The sequence below is a fragment of the Brachyhypopomus gauderio genome, unplaced genomic scaffold (genome assembly GCF_052324685.1).
Source record: "Brachyhypopomus gauderio isolate BG-103 unplaced genomic scaffold, BGAUD_0.2 sc43, whole genome shotgun sequence".
NCBI classification, from domain to species: Eukaryota; Metazoa; Chordata; class Actinopteri; order Gymnotiformes; family Hypopomidae; genus Brachyhypopomus; species Brachyhypopomus gauderio.
In genome coordinates, this window is record NW_027506869.1 from 23,217 (window position 1) to 37,662 (window position 14,446).

Genomic DNA, 14,446 nt, shown 5'->3' on the forward strand with positions numbered 1-14,446 from the left:
ACTGCCACCGCCATCGTAATAAGTATAATCCACCACTGCAATGTGTTATGTAGGCCTAAATACCTTGTATCGGAGACAGCTAAACGCAATTTCACTGTGACACCCAAAAGGGAATCCTTTGCCTAGAACTGAGCGACTGACTCACCCAGATTTCTTTGATGGTATGTAAAGATAAACACTGATTCTTTACAACAGCAACAGGCCCCAAAGGACCCACATCCACAATGGTGTTTACCTCCCAAAAGCCTACAATGCTGACCTTATGATCTCCTGAGCTTGGGAGAGAGGCCATCTAAGAGAGGCTGGTCAAAACCAACCTTCGTCGGAGGACACTGGGACCACAGTCAGGAAGGACTATAAAACTCTAAATTCCAACCTTATCTGATTGCCCACAGTTTAAACCCACTCTACGTCCTGTGTTATAATCCAGAGCTGAAGATACAAATATTTCAGAGATCTCTGTAACTCCAAATCTGAACTGTACACAGAATTGGGATTCAGCCTACAGGAACCAGCTCGGCTAATGCAGTCTAGAGACACCGAACTTGACTACCTTCCATACAAAGAAAAATTAATTATTCTTGAAACCAGTATTCAGCTTTCCAGCCTTAAGAACAAAGGACCACAAGACCATTTAAATGTGAACACTGTGCCATGTGGTTGACAAAGACACAACTTATGATCTTTCATGTATTCAGTATTAAATGATCTTATTAGAATATGTGTTACTGTATAAAAACACCACATTGATGCATATCTATGTATTAGTTTGTATGTTACTCATCGAATGTAATCATTCTCATGTGTGCTTAGGTGACCTCACATTCATGCCTGTCTGTGCATTGTGTGTCATTTGTTGTCCAAAAGTGGAAATTGAGAATGGCTCAATGTGTAGACTAATAGAACCAAATGAATTCTTGTTTAGGCAGAGTATGTAAGACAATTTATTTAGGAATAGTTTACTAACCATCGCGACTGTTTGCTGGACTCACGCCGAACACCGCAGTGTCCAGTAGAGCGATGCCAAGAGACCGCAACTAAAGCTCTCACCGAGTCCCACAGAAGATTCTTCTTTATTTTATTTTATTTTCTTTATTCTACGTTTCGTCGTCAAAAGTACTTTTATTTCGTCTAGTCGTTCAAGTCAAGCTCATCTTCTTTCTCAGTCAAGTATCTGTACAAGTTTGTCTGCGCCCTCCGCGACTCGAGTTTCCGCGACTCGAGCCGTCTCACGTGACCTGCTCCGCAGACCTCAGCTGCCTGAAGGAACGAACCGTGAACGCGCACCGGTTGGTCCGCATAACCACGCCTCTTCTTCGAAGTAAGACGCTCAGTTCATGTGCTGTTTTGGGGTTGCCAGCTTCTATCTCTCCCGGAGTCCAAAATAGTAAATACTGTTGCCATTAACCTGCCCAAACTTCCTCTTTCTTCTTTTCTATTCTCTCTCTAAAGACCTTGTGTCCGTCACTGGGTCCTACGCTAGTTAGGCAAGCTTAAGGATAGTCATATAATCCATTTAAACCTCATGACCGTCGATAACTATCATTCGCTGTTATTGTTTAATTTTATATTCTTTGTTGTTCACTATTATATCCTTGGTTTAGATTAGGAAATTCACATATAGATTTAATTTCCATTTGAGCCAAATCATTCATATGCTTTGTATCAATTGTAACATTAACCATTTAATAAATGTGGACATTTATTCATCTGGTCACGGTGGTAAATGCATATTTTGGTCGATGGTATTAGGTCACTGCGCGGAACCAGAACTTAACCCTTTAGTAATGAGACTGATCAAACCATATTCCACCTCACTCCGTTATCACAATACTGGTTCCTGAGCAATCAGGATGGTGCCCCGTTCATAATCCATAAACTAACATATGTATCCGCTACAACCTTAATCACTAATTAGTTAGATATGCCATCTGAATTTCAATTAAATGAGAAATGTTTTTATAAAAAAGGAATTTCAAAGTACCATGCTAACTCTGACTAAAATTGGCTGACTTTGTCAGCAACATCACCTGTAATATGTACATGCTGATGGTGTCTGCCAATTTTAGAATTCAGACAGATACACAGTCAGCAAATCTAGTGGCTTACCTCTTGAATAAGAATAATGCAGACATCATGAAGCCTGCTGCCAAGCACATCAGCATGATATTGAGCCAATCTACGGATGGACATCAATCCTTCAATTTTCTTCTCCCTGTATGAAGATATTGGACATAGACACACACTGTAACCATCGGCTACTGAAAGAAAAAAATGCTACAAGAAAAGGGACAAAGAGGAAAAAACTTCTCTAAATACATGCATACTTACCATATATGCAGAACACCATAAATGACTTGCTGTTTAACCTGCCCTAGCCAAATGCTTCAGAATTTTGCAGGTGTGACTTACCAGTCATCAGAGCTAAGCAGTCTGAAGCTCTGAGCGAGAGCAAGGTCTGGTTTGGAGAAGGGCCCTAAAGTCTGCTGCTCGTGGGGATCCTTCCTGGGAGTTCCTGGTTTGAGTTCATCTAGAGAGGAATAAAAGAACCCAAACAAACTGACTAGGACTTTTAGGGCTACCAGCTCAACTTGGGTTCAAATCAGCTTGAAGACTGCAAAACATTATTCAACATGGAGAACTAGATTTAAAACATTGTTGTGTAATGCAGTGTTAACAGCAAATCAATTCCAACCTCTGCCAACTACTCCTTCACACATGTCCTCAGCAGGGGACGCCCTGGTGCGTTGCACTTGAGATCCTGAAAAGCACAATACATATTAACACGTACTCCATCAAAAATCCCAAATATAACTTCTGGTTTCATAGTGGTTTCTTCATGGTGCAGAAAAACATGTCCATGGGTGCAGGCATAGCAATGTACAAGAGGATCAGCAGGGCCTTTTTGTTTGTAGTATAGGGCTTTCAAAGCAGTTTTTACTTTTTTTAATACTTTTTTTTAACTTTTTTTGTTGTTGGTGGTGCAGCAAATGATTTGGATGCAATTTCCAGGAGATCAAAAGAGTGAGCTCACCTTTGGCAGGCCTGAAGGCACGGAGAGGCTCTCGGCCAGAAGGTTTGGGGAGTGGAGGCAACTTTGTGAAGGTGGGCGGAGAAGGTCTCATCAGTCCTGACGAGGTGACTGTCGTGCGTGAAGTGAGCACAGGCAGTGGGAAACACCTGCTGGAGTCAACTTCACCTGCATGGGTGAATAAGGACATTAGCAGAAATTAACTCACCATAACATTTCTCAGTGCCTTAGTACTACATTGCATATGTTTCTTTATCTGAAAGTGCCACTGAAATATGATTCAAGCAAGATGGACGGAGAACGGCAACTTCTCATATGCATCTTGCTACAATTCATGTAATGGCAGCACAATGAAGTAGTACTGAATAACTGAAAGCAGGGCATCCGTGAGCCCAGAAGCAGGAAGACATTTATCAGAGCTTCAGTAAATGTGTGACCCAGTTTTAGTTTAGCTTAGTTGTGATTCTTTTAGTTCATGAAATCTTACATTTCAATACAATTTGATTCAATTTAATTATTTCGGCACAATTCAGAATTATTTTAATTCTGATACTGGGAGATACTGAAGTGCCAAACTACAGTACCGCCTAGCTCTGCTAATGGCTAACACATCTCGCCTCTGCTAGACACTGTTCCATTACTGAGTGAAACCATGTCAGATGAAGATCATCAAATTTGAGTATTTTGTACATTTAACAAGTGGTGACTATAAATGATCTAAGTATATGCAAATTTTTTGGTTAAAATTAAATTCATGTAGTATGTATGACACCACAAAATTAGGTCTGCTCATCACTTTACCACTGACGTGGGAACAAGTGCAAGACAAGCTTAGTGCAAGACGAAATTAACTTAACCGGGCACCCAAATAACCGGCCATGCCTCACTGTGTGTGCCTAGTACGTTCTTAGCAACGTAGCCATGCGCTCACCAGTACTGTCCCTCCACGGGTCCGGGTCTCTGCACCGAGGGCTCGTGTCTCGCTTGTGTAGTCTACGATGCAGAGTGGGAGTGAGCTGCACTCCCGGAAGAGTGACCAGAGGGTAGGAGGGCAGTAGGAACGACCCGGGGGGGTTCCCAGGCAGCAAGCGGCTGGATTTGGGCAAACCTGCATGGGAAAGGGCATCCATGATCATGAGTTTAGCTCCGCTCATTTGACACCTGAGTGAAGTTTCTGACTAACTGATCTCCTTGTTCCCAAATATCGTTTTTACCAATACCAAAACAAATTACGCAACATTATAAATTCTACATTTTGTACAGGTATTTCAATGACATATAAAGTAAAGCCAACATCAATAAGTCACCTCTACCAGCATCCCTGGGGTTAGCTGCTTCGAAGATGTCTGGGAGCAAGGGTTGAAGATGTCTGCCGCTCCGGTGAAATCTCCCCACTCTCTCTCTCTTCCACCCTGGAGAGTGGAGCTGGGGAGGCTCCACTGAACCTGGACATGAAACACAGACAGAACTGTAGAGGACACGTTCAATCTTCAGACCAGCATATGAAATTAAGACCTGCAGATCATACTGCATTTTAAATAACAATAATAGATTATGATAATCGATATTTTGGCATGGCTCAAATGTATATCAAGAGTAGCATTAAGTGGATAAACGAAATGTGCTAATGAATAGGAGCAATTTGAATAACATTTAAGAAAACTTAAATTCATAATCAAATCTGCAGATGGCAGTGAGGAGCAAAAGTGGCTATGGGAGAGTTGTGGAGAGCTGTGGATCGGAACAGCGCAGGCCTGGGGAGTGGGGTGCTGGCACAATCAACTGACTGCAATAAAACATTCAAGTCTAGTCTTGCTTGTAAGCTCACATTGTCCTTGCCAACAGAAGTGGGTACAAAGAAGTGCGTACCACTGCTTAACGCTGGCCAGGTGATACCCAATACTTAAAGAAGCCATGTTATATAGATTACAAAGATTAATAGATATATGCTTTGGCAGCAGTCCAGATGAGGTATCAGAAGCCAGCAAAGCAACATGACAATGTTTTGTTTAGACTGTTTGGGGGTGTACTAAAATAGTGATAAATGACATCTGTAATCCATATACATGTATTATCAGTATTATACTATGCTGGTATAATAATGATTCGAAGCATTATCACCTTAGACTAAACACAACTGCCTAGCAGATAACGAGTGTCACAGTACACCCACACTGTATGTGGGTCGTCAAGGTGCCCACTCTAATGTGCTCTACTCTACACCAAACATATCACAGCTAAAGTAATGAATGGAACATGAAATACATTAAATTCATATGTCTTCCTCTGGTCCATCTGGTTCATTCGTTTGTCTTCCCCTGTTTCTAATAAATACTGTCCCCATGTTTCATAATACAAATATGCAGTCATGGTCACTTGGCAGTCATGGTCCGGTGGTAGGGAACTGGTCTTGTGAGGGTCGTGGGTTCGATTCTCAGGCCTAAGGCCATGAGTGAGGTGCCTTTGAGCAAGGCACCTAACCACAACTGCTCCCCGGGCATGTGGGCTGTGCACCACAGCCCCCTAGTAATCACTAGTGTGTGTGTGTGTGTTCTAATTGCACAGATGGGTAAGAGCGGAGGACAAATTTCGATTGCGGTGCTGCAGAAAGTTGACGACCTCTTCGTACTATGCACTTCAGCATCAGCTGACCCTGCTACATCAGTTTACGTGGCCTACCACTTCGTGGCTGAGTTGCTGTTAATCGCAAACTCTTCCATTTCCTTATAATACAGCTGACTGTCGAATTTTAGGAGCGAGGAAATTTCACGACTGGATTTATTGCACAGGTGGCATATTGTCACAGTTCCACGCTGGAATTCACTGAGCTCCTGAGAGTGACCCATTCACAAATGTTTGTAAAAACAGTCCGCGTGCCTAGTAAAAATATCTTATCAATGTCTATATGAAAGAAGACAGTTATCGATGAAGAACCCACCAGCAGGCTGGAGGTAGACTGGATCCATCTGCCTCAGAACCTCGCCTTGAACATGGGGCTGAGCAAGGTGTCTCCGCCTCTCCATGTCAGGGCCTAAATGCAAAACACCAACCCAGGGCACAGAAGAAGCATGAGCGTGTACTGTTAAGATCATCAGGTCTATAAGAAGGGCTACAGTGCCATGTGAATTCATTACAATGTTGAAGAATATGTGATGTTATATTTTCTGATAAAACTGATGTTTTACTGGTCAGGTCATGTGCAGAAAGCTGATGGTTCTACACCTCTGCCAGACCTTACAAACAAATGTAATAAATGTTTTTTTCTACTTCATCATGCATGGTTATTTGGTTTGTTGAATACGCATGTAATCTTCAGTGTTACACAGTACCAGTGTGGAGTGGTCCTTCTACAGGCATGTAGACATGGCCGACATCTGAGGGTCCCGCCGTCCTTCTGTGAGGGAAGGGTGCTGGTCCACAGGGATCCGTGTGGATCACTGTCGCTTGGGGGTTGTAGGGCACACCTGAAAATCCCACAGCAGGTAAAGTGAAACCCAGCATGCCTCCCAGTGAGGCTCAAATGCCTTGTGTTTCCCAATGAACAAGTGATTATAACAAGGGCTATGGTGCCATGTGATGTCATTAGAATGTGGGGAGAATCCTTAAGAATTTGTGATGTCATGTTAGAAATCTGTTTCTTTTTAAAAATGTTTATTTTTATTTGCTTTTTCCATGGCCACATGAACAATGTTAAGATTTATGAAAATTGTGCTGAGTCAAAGAAATAACCCATGCTCCATTAATTATATTATCCTGTACACATGAAATACAGAGCTTGACAGTCATCAGTAGAATAAATATACATGTTATTTTTCTGAACCTTAAAAACCCACTATATAAATGTGTATATTTAACTTTTAATTATTATGAATAAGCCTATAGAATCCATACTCATAAGAATTAATATACTGTCTTACATAGAAGTATAAAATTATGTATAGTATATGAAAATTTATTTTTCTCACCACGAGTGGTAAAACCTGGTGTGTCTATGAAGTGGTTCTGTTCCTGTCCAGGCCTTGGCTGGTCAGTTCTCCTTTGGTAAAAACTCATTCTCCACCTGAAAAATAGAAAGAATAGAAAGAGAGAAAGATCTAGAAAAAATAGAGAGATTTGTTAGTTTTGTATGTATCGTAATTCACAGAGCAAAATGTCTTGCGACTTGTTCTGAGCTTTTCAGCATCAAAACTGAATCCAAACATTCCACCTTCCCAACCAAACATTCCAAAGTTGAGTATCACGTGATATCACAGTTTCCTATTTTTCTAACCAAAACACCAAATCAGCCAGGCTGCTACAATAACCTGATGCAGCCTGGCTTGTACCCAAAGGGTTCATACCAGAGACCGTTTATATTATATATATACATCAAAGAAATGAATAGAAGCTAGCTAGCAGTGGTGCTAACGACAGCTAGCGTCGCCACAGCGGGCGGAAATTATCATACAGTTAAGCCCGCCCACTAAGAGGGAAGATATGATTGGTCAATTTTGCTGTCATTTGAAACTGGTATTGCGCTGATTGGCCTAGGTGCACGAATCACTTCCTCGTTTGGTGTCAGGATGGTACCATAGTTCCGGTTGGTATACGGAAGTGCCTATGTTATGGCTGAGTCTAAATTCACAAGGAGTTCCCGAAGTTTACCGTCAACGATGTGCGTCGTATTGTCAGAGCATCAAGTACAACGACACAGAGTAAACTTGAAAAGGGTTTCAAGTTCTACGTTTCATCCTACCTCTGCAATTTTGAAGGTAAGTGGCTGACGCTAGTTAGCTAGCTAGCCTGAGGTGGCAGTCTAATGAAGTGATGTTGTTTTTAGTAACGAACCAACCTGTCCTAGTACTAGAAATGCCTTTTTAAAACATGTTTGTATTTCTGATGGAAGTATCAGGCAAAAGTAAGGCTAACGAGATAACAGTGAGGGCTCACTGCTACAGATCTATGAAGAAAACAGATACGCCACACCAGCTGAGAGTAGGACTGGTTAAAATGACACGAGTTCTGTTCAGTGTCACGTTCAAAGTTCTGTTGAACAAGTTCAAAAGTTAGTTCAACACAAGTTCAATCTTTTATCCTTGCTCTTACTTCACGTAAGCTGTGATAACCATAGGCATTGGTTTTTAAAGCTTACAATGGTAGCCAAATGCAGAGTAGCTGAGTGGGAATCATTAGCAGTCTATTTTGCCTATAGTAAACAAATGGGAGTTTATTTTACAGTTCGAGCTATTGTTATCTACCTCTATGACTCAAAAGCAGAATATAGTCCACCTCAGCTATTCTTCAAACTGCATTTTCTAAAATCTGTCAATCTGTCTTTCAAATCTTTCATCTTAACTTCTTTATTAACATGTGGCTTCAACACTTACACCTATTAACATATTCTGATAACACTCTTCAAGAAGCAGTTGAAGTAAAACCTGTTCTGTTGTAGGTGGTGGAAACAACAAAATAATATAAATATAAGTAGGCCTGTTTCACTCCTATGTGTAAGCATTTCATCTGGAGTGAAAACGAAGTTTCAATCTAAAATATATTTAGTTTATAGTTGCTCAGTGAACTAGTAGATTGAACCATGCACAACACTGTAGAATAGAAAGACAGTATAGCCAAGTGTTTTAAGAGTGATGCAAAACAGCACAAACGTTACATGAGACAATAGACAAGTGACATTCACCACTAACAACATGATGGGACAGATATTGCGCCTATTGACATTGCTGAAGTCTTCTTTTCAAGATATTAAATTTTGCCTCTTGTGTATTTCAGATGACATTATGTGATTCAATGCCAGTTGTGCTCATTAACAGCAACTGCTCTTGTGTTGCTGGTTGCATTGCTTTTCCAGACTGCTCATTATTCTGAATCTGGCATGTCTGTCGTCCCTCCTGTCCTTTCATGCACACAGACAGAACAGAAGTGGCATAAACCACCAACAATGGTTTGTCTTATTTCATTATTTAATGTTAGTTAATGTATCACAGTCACTTTACTAACACCATCTTTTAAATTATTAGGGGGTGAAGCCTGGACACGTGGATGCCATGGTTGTCCTAAAGCCAAAACCAGGTGCTACTACAGCCAGTGGAGTTAGGTATGTAGTACCAAATTTAATAGGCAGATTACAGTGTGTGATAAAAAAATAAATGCTTTTGATCATCTGATAAGACCCTGTTCTCTTCAAAATTTAATTTAGCCTCGTTGTACTTCAGATGACATGTGATATGTGATTCACAATCAGTTGTGCTGGTGAACAGATTACAATGTGTAAAAATAAATGTTATTCACTCTTCTTTTATTTCAGAAGTACACTTTTCAAGGGCTACAGCGGTGAGCTCCCACACCCGGCCACCCTCAATCCTGGACCAGTCTACGCTGGAATGAAAGCAGATTCTCTTCCACTCATCTGCACAATGAACATCTCGCCTGACAAGCCACTTGTGGACTCCATCTTTGGGAAGGTACAAGTTGGCAGTGTACTGTCCTATCAACAACCACCACCTCCATCTGACAGTGTTGTCATACATGAGGATGCACCCCCATTCCCGAGTCTGCCACTAGAATGTTACCATCTAAGCCCACCTGAATATTCATTTGTGCCAACACACCAAGAACAGCTACACCTAAGCTCACTTTCTGTGACCTTGTCACAGTCACACCTTATTGAGGAGGCAACAAGATCCCAAAGTGCTACACCTGAGTGGCATTCACTTAGGAGAGAAAGAGTGACTGCCTCACATTTCAGAAAGGTGATCTACGTTAGAGGTCCAGGTGCTGCAGAAAGCCTGGCAGAAAAGATAATCCGAGGGACACGACAAACAGCACACATGAAGAGGGGACTTGAAATGGAAACAGGGGCCTTAAAGGACTATGCACTTCTGAAAAACTTGAACTTGACCAAGATGCATCTTGGCTGGGTGCATCACCTGATGGACTTGTATATGACCCACTTGAGCGTCCATCATTTGGGCTTGTTGAAATTAAGTGCCCAAATACACAAAGCTATGTATACTGCAAATTCCTTAAAAGTGGCACAAGGCCTACACAAAATGAAGGAGAGCCATTGTTATTATTGGCAAATTCAGTGCCAGTTATTGATTACTGGTATGCAGTGGTGTGATTTAGTTATCTGTGCCCATGATGATATCTTTGTGCAGCGAGTTTACAGAGATAGCAGTGTATTAGAAGAGGTGAAAAGGAGGTGTGACATGTTTTTCTTTAACATTTGCATGCCAAAATACCTCTCTATGCCCAAGCAATAGAAAATCATAATGAAGACATGAACTCATGAACAATTAAAACTATTTCAATTTATTCTGTCAATTGTATTACTATTGTTTTCATTTCATTTTTTACAAATACAGTAAAAGTTAAGAAATACATAATGTTGTATTGTGTTGTGTCAATTTTACATATAAAAGTGAAAGCATTTTATACAATTAATCATATTGCACTGTACCTTAACATTGCAGCCAATATTTACAGACTAGCATGACCTAAAGCAGGGGTCGGCAACCTTTTTGACTCGGAGCCACAAAAGCAAAATAATTGGAAATTTATTTCAGTGACGATGACATGTCACTCAAGCGAACCGAAACTAAATACCGGACATTTGTGAAATTCCACCCGAACATTGTTTTAAGTCTCAAAAATAATATAAGTTAATTAAATACTCATTAATTCTATTCAAAAGCTGAGCCGCATCAGAGGCATCAAAGAGCTGCATGCGGCTCCAGAGTTGCGGGTTGCCGACCCCTGACCTTAAAGGGATCATTTTAAGGTTAGAGAAAATAAATAAATAAATAAATCACTGTAATTCACATTACACCATCTGTCTAATTCTGGATTGAGAAGCAGCTTTACAGTCGTATGGGTCCAGATCCCTAATGAGCAAGCCAAGGCGACGGTGGCAAGGAAAAACTCCCTATGGTGGTGGGGTTTAGGAAGAAACCCAAAAGGGAACCCATCCTCCATTGGGCGGCCCGTTAGCACCGGGTGCGCAGGATGGTTCTACAGATAATGTTTAAGGTCCTTGTTCCCCGGCCAAGTAGTCACAGTCTCTTTGGTGTAGATGGTGAGCCTCAGGTAGGAGCATCAGCACGTCCTCTTGCATATAGTGTCATTAGCACACACACAGGATGTGGTAAATCTCTCTTATTATTTGAGTGTTTGGAGTTGATTTAAGTGCTTAAGCTAATATTACTGTCATTTAATTTCCCTCGCAAAAGTCCCAAAAACAAACACAAAAAGCAAGAAGAATGTTCAATATAACCCACAAGCACTTAGTGTTGTGCTGAAGTCCTCCCTGAGGCCGGTCTGCAAAACCACACCCACTCAAAGGGGGCGTCAGCTCTGGCTGGGCTGGCTGGGACTAGAAGGCTCAGGTGGTAGTGGGTTGTGACCTGCTCTCGGGCAGGTAGAGGACCATCTCTAGAGACACCAGCACATTGAATTCAAAGGCGATCAGCTCCATCCTGCTAATGTGGAAGCTCTCCTCCAGCTCCTGCAAAGAGCAGAGACAGTGAGGGGCGGAGTTAGTGAAGGACCTGGAGCGCTCATTCTGATTGGCTGAGCTTCATGGGAATTTGGAATTCAGTGAACAGAGCTCCAGAGCATGATTATACTTAGATATTATTGAAGCAATTTAACGCTTTAACATCTGTGTTATCTACCACGTTGGTGTGTGTACTCTGTGCAGGAATAAAATGAAACTAAATGATTATGATATTGTAGTGAACTTGCAGTGACTCAAATCAATGGTTATTGTGGGGCTCGTAAAAGCTACCTTACAGAAAAGGCTGTTTAATACACGTCATTAAAAATAACAGTTGCATTCCTGCAGACATCACATTCTTGACATTCAATAGACTCAAAATGCTATCTTGTATAGCTACAATACAATGCTACACATTAACTACAATGTCCTGTTCAAACTCTTGAACAATGTCATGTTCAAGCTCCTCTTGATTACAACAGTAGTTCATCTCCTTACACACTGGCTCTTCCCTTAACATCCATAGCACATAATGATGTGCTTTCCTGTGTGATACTAATGTCATTCATTGCTGTGAACTGAATACATATACACACACATACACACACACACACATTTATGTATGTATGTATTATGTAAGCATGTGTACTGATTCCTTCTCCTAGCAGGTTCCTCGTGCAGCTCTTTGATTGGTCCTTTCTGTCTGGTCTGCACTCACGTCCATCAGCTGTTTGTCCTCTTGTTTCTGCAGGTCGCTGTTGCTCTTGGTGGCCAGCAGGGGGCAGGCGGCGCCACCAGCTTGTGGTTGGCCTTGATCAGACGGCCTGCAACACAACCTCACAGGACTGAAATATCTGGTTAACTCTAATTTTTGTGACTTAACTGGATGTGTAGGCTATTCTATATGAAGCACATATCTCTACATTCAACAAAGGTTATTTTAAGGGGAGTATGATTTTGGTGAGGCCAATACAGATAAGTCACAAAAAAAACAAAAAAACAAAACAGACATTTCAATCCTGTGAGGTAGTGACTATAACTTAGTTCATTGAGCACTTTAGTTTTGGCCTTACTAGATATTTAGACATAACACTGCTTTAACTAGTGCTTTGTTTTGATAGTTTGACAACAGGCATGCCACTGTAAATAACTGGTTAATATTTACTGTGTGAGAAAGGGAAATTATGCCATCAAACAACTTGTTTTGTTTGATTCTCCTTATTACACGTTCAGGATTATATACAGATATACATGTCTCAGGATTATGTATAACTTGAGCATTATTTTAATGTCAGTGATAGCCTATCCATGTTCTGTATGCAAAATCTATTGTCATAAAATAAGCAAACGGGTCCAGGTTCCATTCTTGGGGTTCTTATGACATGCACATTTTTTTTCCTCCATTTTAAAACACTTTTTTTACTCAGCCCCACCCACAATGATCTTAATTTGCTAAATAGGTCAATCAGGTTTTAGAAAAGGTAAAACACAACGTGTGATATAGGATCCGCAGGACTGGTATACGGAACCCCTGAATTAAGCAAAGTCATTACTAATTTTGCTTACCCTCTTACAGATTGGACTTTCTGATTCATCTCCTGTTGTGCTGAGACACACATGCTGTTCACGTGTCGCAGACACTGCCCTATGCAACCGTATAGTGGCTTTGCTTTTTCAAACTGCACATTTTTCTCAGTGTGCCAGTTGTTCCCCCTGTGCACAGCTGTACTGAAACTGAACAGCGCTGGCACAAAACTTGGACAATCGTAAGTTTATAATAATCACACTAGATGAATGATCTAATTTAATGCACTTCTTCTTTCGGCTATTCCCTTTCAGGGGTCACCACAGTGGATCAAACTCCTCCATCTGGCCCTGTCCTGAGTGTCGTCCACTGATACACCAGCCACTCTCATATCCTCTACCACTGCATCCATAAACCTCCTTGCTCACCTGAGGCACTTCCTGATTCACAACCTCTACCTCTTCTAACCTTCTTTCCCTTTCATTCTCTTGATTCATCAGCTCCTCAAAATACTCCTTCCACCTTCTCAAGACACTCTCCTCACCAGACAACACATTTCCATCTTTATCCTTTATCATCCTAACCTGCTGCACATCCTGCCCATCATGGTTTCTCTGTCTGGCCAATCTGTACAGATCCTTTTCCCCTTCCTTAGTGTCCAACTTCTCATACAGCTTGCTATGTGCCTTCTCTTTAGCTTCTGCCACTGCTCTCTTTGCCTTGCGACACATCTCCTTGTACCTCTGTCTACTTTCTTCATCTCGCTGAAAATCCCAATTCTTTTTAGCCAACCGCTTTCCTCTCAAACTTTCCTGAACGTCCTCATTCCACCACCACAACTCCTTGTCTATCTTCCTCTGTCCTGAGGTCACACCAAGTACCTTCCTAGCCACATCCCTCACTGCATTTGAAGTCTCATCCCAGGTATCCAGAACACCACCACCATTACCCAGTACCTGCCTCACCTCATCCCTGAATTTTACACCACAGTCCTCATCCTTTAACTTCCACCACCTGATCTTAGGTTCCGCTCTCACTCTCTTCCTCTTCTTCACCTCCAACATCATCCTACATATCACCATCCTATGCTGTTTAGCTACGCTCTCCCCAGGTAACACCTTGCTATCACTAACCTCTTTCAGGTTTCGTCTCCTACAGAGGATATAGTCGACCTGTGTGCATCGTCCACCACTCTTATATGTTACCCTGTTATCTTCCTTTATCTTAAAGTAAGTGTTAACTACAGCCATCCTTTTAGCAAAATCTACCACCATCTGTCCTTCTGTATTCCTTTCATTAACACCATATCTACCCAACACCTCCTCATCACCACTGTTCCCTCCACCAACATGTCCATTTAAAACTGCTCCAATAACCACTCTCTCTTCTTTAGGAACCC

The 14,446-nt window shown here is 41.5% G+C and overlaps 1 protein-coding gene across 1 annotated transcript in view; it reads right to left on the bottom strand.

Moving 5' to 3' along the window:
- Positions 1-14,446, bottom strand: part of LOC143486040 (uncharacterized) — a 149,777-nt gene that overhangs the window by 5,526 nt on the left and 129,805 nt on the right. The window contains exon 30 of the mRNA XM_076985820.1: positions 2,110-2,215. Within this exon, the coding sequence (XP_076841935.1) occupies positions 2,110-2,215 (106 nt within the window). The remainder of the gene's footprint in view (positions 1-2,109; positions 2,216-14,446) is intronic.